The sequence below is a fragment of the Anas acuta genome, chromosome 5, assembly GCF_963932015.1.
Source record: "Anas acuta chromosome 5, bAnaAcu1.1, whole genome shotgun sequence".
Classification (NCBI taxonomy): Eukaryota; Metazoa; Chordata; class Aves; order Anseriformes; family Anatidae; genus Anas; species Anas acuta.
This window is the reverse complement of record NC_088983.1, coordinates 5,589,011-5,594,249: the sequence shown is the minus strand read 5'-3', so window position 1 is coordinate 5,594,249 and position 5,239 is coordinate 5,589,011. Positions and strand designations below refer to the sequence as shown.

At 48.4% G+C, this 5,239-nt stretch overlaps 1 protein-coding gene across 1 annotated transcript; it reads right to left on the bottom strand.

The window, feature by feature from the left end:
* Positions 1-637: 637 nt before the first annotated feature.
* Positions 638-2,460, bottom strand: LOC137858139 (inositol 1,4,5-trisphosphate receptor-interacting protein-like 1). Its single transcript, XM_068685597.1, has one exon. It carries the CDS (start codon positions 2,458-2,460, stop codon positions 919-921), a length of 1,542 nt encoding a protein of 513 aa, XP_068541698.1. The 3' UTR covers positions 638-918.
* Between the last annotated feature and the right edge of the window lie 2,779 nt (positions 2,461-5,239).

The following is a 5,239-nucleotide window of genomic DNA, read 5'->3' as shown; positions in this document are numbered from 1 at the left end:
CCTTGGGAGTTCTAAGAAACCAATTTGCCACTGTTTCCCAGGAACATATCCCTTCCCTATTGTTCCCATTTGGGGGTTGATTCCCGTCTGTGGATTCTTTTTAAGACATATGACACCTTGTTGCGATACTTGTCTGACAAATGAGGGCCAATCCATTTTCTACTTAAAAACTGTTATAATATTTCAGCTCCCCAGCATGCTTTACTATGTTCTCCGATAACCATCTAATACAACGTGGTATCACAACTCTCCCATTATTTATTTGTGTTAAACCTCTAGGTAACATTTTCCATTTACATCTTCAATTAATTGCTTATAAATCTTAGAGTATCCTACTTCATTTTCTAAGCTTTTGTTAATGCCTCAGAAAATGTGTTAGTTAATGCCTTTGATACTGGGAGAGAAGAAGCTTCTTGGATCAGCTCCTCAGCTAAATGCTCCCCGATGCTGTGGCAGCCAAGCTGTCAGCATCTCATGCCCGCCTGTCCTGACCAAGAGTGATACAGACACTCACACACAAAGCATTGTTCAAATAAGCAATGTATTGGTATTTTTGCAGAGGTCAAAGCTTCGGTGGTGAATGGACGCTTCCCGAGAGGCTGGGTAGTCGCTGTCCAGCTGGTAACAAAGTGTTGTCTTGCTGTACCCCAAGCATCATCTCGATGGAGCGTGAGCTTGCAGAAGCGGGTGGAGGGCAGCACCATTAGCTGGAGTTAGGATGACTGAGGCGCAGCCACCCAGGCTTCTGTCACCAGTTCCTGGAACCACTTTGCTGTCTTCAGTATGTTAAGCAGACAAGGGGAAGCTCCCACTGTCCCAAAATAAGGAGGATCCAAGCCCAGTTGGTATCAGGAGTGGTTGGTGTCAAGCCTCTGGAGCTGCATGAGGTCCGTCTCTCCACAGCATGCTAGCAGTTCATCACTGGCGATCAGCACGACGCCTTCGCCGTGCACGATGTTTTCTTTCATGTCCGTAGGTTATCAGTCTTCTGAGCCGCTCTCGCACCACCTCGAACTTCTGCAGTGCATCAGCTCTGGCATATGGGTTCCGCTTCAGGTACTGGAAGAGGTTGATTGGCTCAGAATTTTGGAAGGATGGTGGCAGGACAATCACATCGGGCACCATCTCATTGCCAAAGAAGAAGTGGTCGAGGCGCTTCTCCCTCACACAGCCATGCAGGCACTGCATTATATTATCCATCCGAAGCAGAAAATCCGTCTTGTGCCACATTGCCATGGGGATGTTGGTCAGGAGGTGCATGACAATAGTCTTGACGACATAGGTGGGAAAGACGGTGCCCTCCACCAAATGGGCACAGACCTGCATGCACTTGAGGTGTATGCTGTTGAACATGCCTTCTCTGGCCACGTGCTGGAAGAACTTCCTTTCTGCAGCTGAACAGCTCTGTGGCCATGTTGTGCTGGGGATGGAGGTGTCCTTTCTCATCTGGCTGCTCAGGAAGATATCGGAATCCTCTTGCTGCACCCCAAATACTATTTCAATTGTGAGTCTTCTCCTGGCAGCACCTGTCAGCTGGAACTTGCACGTGCGGGTGGAAGGCAGCACTTCTACATTGTAAACCTCCGACTGAGGCATAAGCACCCAGGCTGATTTCACAAAGTTCTGGAACCACCTTGCAGTCTTCTCCGCATCGAGGTAGGAGTCGGTGCAGAGGGTGCTTAGGAGGCTCGGCCCCTGCTTTTTCAGCTCCTCCTCAGAATGGTGGAGGAAGCACAGCATGTCCCCAAAGTCCTGCTCCCTCTCGCACGTGCACTCCAGCTCCACACGGATAGAGGACTTCCTCGCCAGCAGATCCTCTTCATTGCCCAGCTCCAGGTGGAAGGAGTGCCCACGGGGGGCCGTCATGGGCACAAGTAGGCGGTAGACAGGATCCTTCATGTGGGGATTCCAACCTTCAAAGGCACTGCCCACTCCGATGGCTCGCTGCAGATTCGGGAAGAAACTACTTAGGACGACTGAGTCAAAGATATGCAGGAGGTCTCCCACAATCTCCTCCACCAGTGCGCATCTGACGGTCGGATCCGGGAATGGCCAGTAGACGCGCTCAGCTATAAATCTGGGCAGATCTCTTGCATCATTGGGGGGTGGTGGTACTCTCAATTCCTCCTCTTCACTGCTGGAGCTCTCCTCCTCACTGCCATGTTCTGGGAGATCTCTAAGGAGCAGCCACACGTTCCAAATAAACAGGAGAGCAACAACAACACCGGCCCAGAACTGCCAGTACTGTGTGGCAGATAAGAGCAGGGCTCCCATATGCATCGAGCTCTGCTGCTTCTCTAGCGCCTCAATTTCCAACAGGAGCTGCGCCATGCGTTGTTGCATCTCCTCCGCATACCGCCGCATGCGCTCATTTGTAGCTTCATCCAATTCATCCCCGACTTTCTGTGGGCTGATGACTAAGCCCAAAAACGCCAGGAAATAGAAAGCTGCCGAAACCATGGTCTGAAAGAGAGAGAAGCACGTCAGTGGGGCTGGGTGGAAGCTGGATGGCGGCTGAGGGAGCTGCGGCACGAGCCTCAGGCCCCTGGGGTCAGGTAGGAGAGGGGGCGAGGGAGCTGGGAGGCAGCAGGGACTGTGGCCAGTGCCAGCGGGGACAGCCACGAGCCCTGCCCTGGCCCAACCCAGTCTTCCCCCTGCTGCTGCACTCACCGATGGCTCAGGCCAAAGTGAAGCAGCGCTGCCCGCGGCTGCCTTTAAAGCCTCCCCCCCATTGTGACACGTCCTCTGTGATGTCACCTGCGCCCACACCGCATCACAGGACCCCCGCCCCGCCCTCGGTGCCCACCGCACGTCCCACGTGGTATAATACCCAATTTGGAAAACAGGCGCAGCAGAGTTGAGATTAAAGCAATCAGCATTATGACAAGTGACTATTAAGCATGTCTAATACTTATACCAATTTTAGTTTAACACACTCTGGTCAGATCTGCCGTTATCTCAACCTTTCGGGCCCCACGTTGGGCACCAAAAAGAATGTCGTGGTTTAACCCGGCCGGCAGCTAAACACCACACAGCCGTTTGCTCCCCCTCCCTCTCTGGGACGGGGGAGAGAAATGGAAAGTGAAGCCCGTGAGTTGAGATAAAGACAGTTTAATAAGACAGGAAAATAATAATAATAATAATAATAATAATAATAATAATAATAATAGTAATAGTAATAATAATAATACAATGACGACGATAGTACTAACACTAATAATATGTACAAACAAGTGATGCACAATGCAATTGTTCACCACCTGCTGACCGATGCTCAGCCTAACCCTGAGCAGTCCGGCCCCCTCCCCCGGCTGCCACCCCTATATATTGTTTAGCATGATGTCAGATGGTATGGAATACCCCTTTGGCTAGTTTGGGTCACCTGTCCTGTCTCTGTCCCCTCCCAGCTCTTACTGCACCCCCAGCCTGCCCGTTGGCAGGACAGAGCGAGAAACTGAGATGTTCTTGGCTTAGTATAAGCACTGCTCTGCAACAATTAAAGCATCGGGGTGTTACCAGCACTCTTCTCATCCTAAGCCAAAACACAGCATTCCACCAGCCCCTAGGAAGAAAATTAATTCTGTTCTAACTGAAACCAGGACATGGGGCCACAGTCAGAAACGTGTGGTTTGCCAGACAGCGAGGGAGCTGCGGGCTCGTCCACAGATCCTTCTGCTACACCATCGGCTCCCCCACTGCTACTGCCATGACTTTGCTGTTACACCCTCTGGTGACCTGGACGTGCCTTTTGATCCAGGCCCTATTGGCCTTGAAAGGGAGCTGGAACTGTTTCCCTTCAATCCGGGAAGACTGGGATGCATGAGACCTGAAGGCCGAGTTACTTAACAACTTAAAGCACAACATATTGTTCCCACAACTAGCCCTGGAATTCTCCGGTGTTTGTAATCAAGAAAAGGAATAGAAAATAGAGACTGTTATAAGTCATGGAAGATATGGGAGCACTTCAACCAGACCAACTGTGCTCCCCCAGTCACGGACATTGATAGTAATAGACTTAAAGCATTGTTTGTTGCCTTTTCTGATTGGACATCGGGTTTAGTATGTAAAAGCAATGTTCTGTATATTTAGAATGTTCGATGTTCATATGTGCGTGTTGGTAGTACATAGACTCCCCGTACACCCAGTGCCGTTTACTTGTCTTTTATAAATATTACTAAATTCAGATTGAGTTGAGACTTCATTTATAACACCAATTAGAACGTTGTAGGCACTAGACCTTTTATTAGTCTCCCAAGAGGGAGGATGCACTTTAAGAAATATTAGTTGCTGTATTGCTGTACGTATGTAAATGAGGCAGGACAAATTGAGACTGATCTCAAAAAAAAAAAAAAAAAAAAAAAAAAGTTTAAAAAAAAAGTTTGGAAAAGACCGAGATCTTATATAAGGTAGTTCAAGATGACACCTCATGGGGTTTTCAAGAACTATGAAACAAACTGATCTCTTGGTTACCCAACTTTTCATGGCTTAAGCAATTGTTTATAGGAATATTGATCTCACTTTTACTAGTATTCTTAACCTGTTTATTAGTACAGTGTGCATTTGGTGCTGTATAAAAGGACTAGATGATTATGAAACCTGAAAGTGTAACCAAGTCAAGCACCATGTAGAAAGTGGTAAGAATTTTATGAAAACTTTGAATCAGTGAGTGCTGTAAGCAAAAGAATTTGCCTTAGGATAAAGAAAAGGGGGGACTTGAGACAGGGAACAAGATAAAGAATGGTGATTCTGTAGGTCTTAGCTACCACAATTAAGAACCCAAAGACAAGGGCATAAAAGACTGTATGCATAGATCATGGAACCAGCAAAAACTGGCTTGGCTGCTGACGTCTGTTAAAGACAGGAAAGGTCAGAAGTTTAGCAGTGAGGAAGACTTCTGGCCTTCATCAAGAGACCACCAGAGTATGCCGGACGACCATCCAAGGACTCCAGTCTGCATGCGTATAGGGGCGGGAACCTGCGTTAATGACTCTTCGGAGACCTGACAAATATGCAAGAGAACCATGGGAAATGAAATGAATATGTATTTATCCCACTAATACAAGCACACTGCCAGGATCATAATTTCAGGATCATAAACTGTCATCCACGTGCTGCAGAGCTGAGCATGCTGGACATGGAGAAGATGCTGCTCAGTTGGCAGTGGGAATTGCTCCTCCGTGTTCTCTCCACAGCAAAACCACCCTTGCGGGAGGCACACCCCATGCAGCTGCTTGAAGCA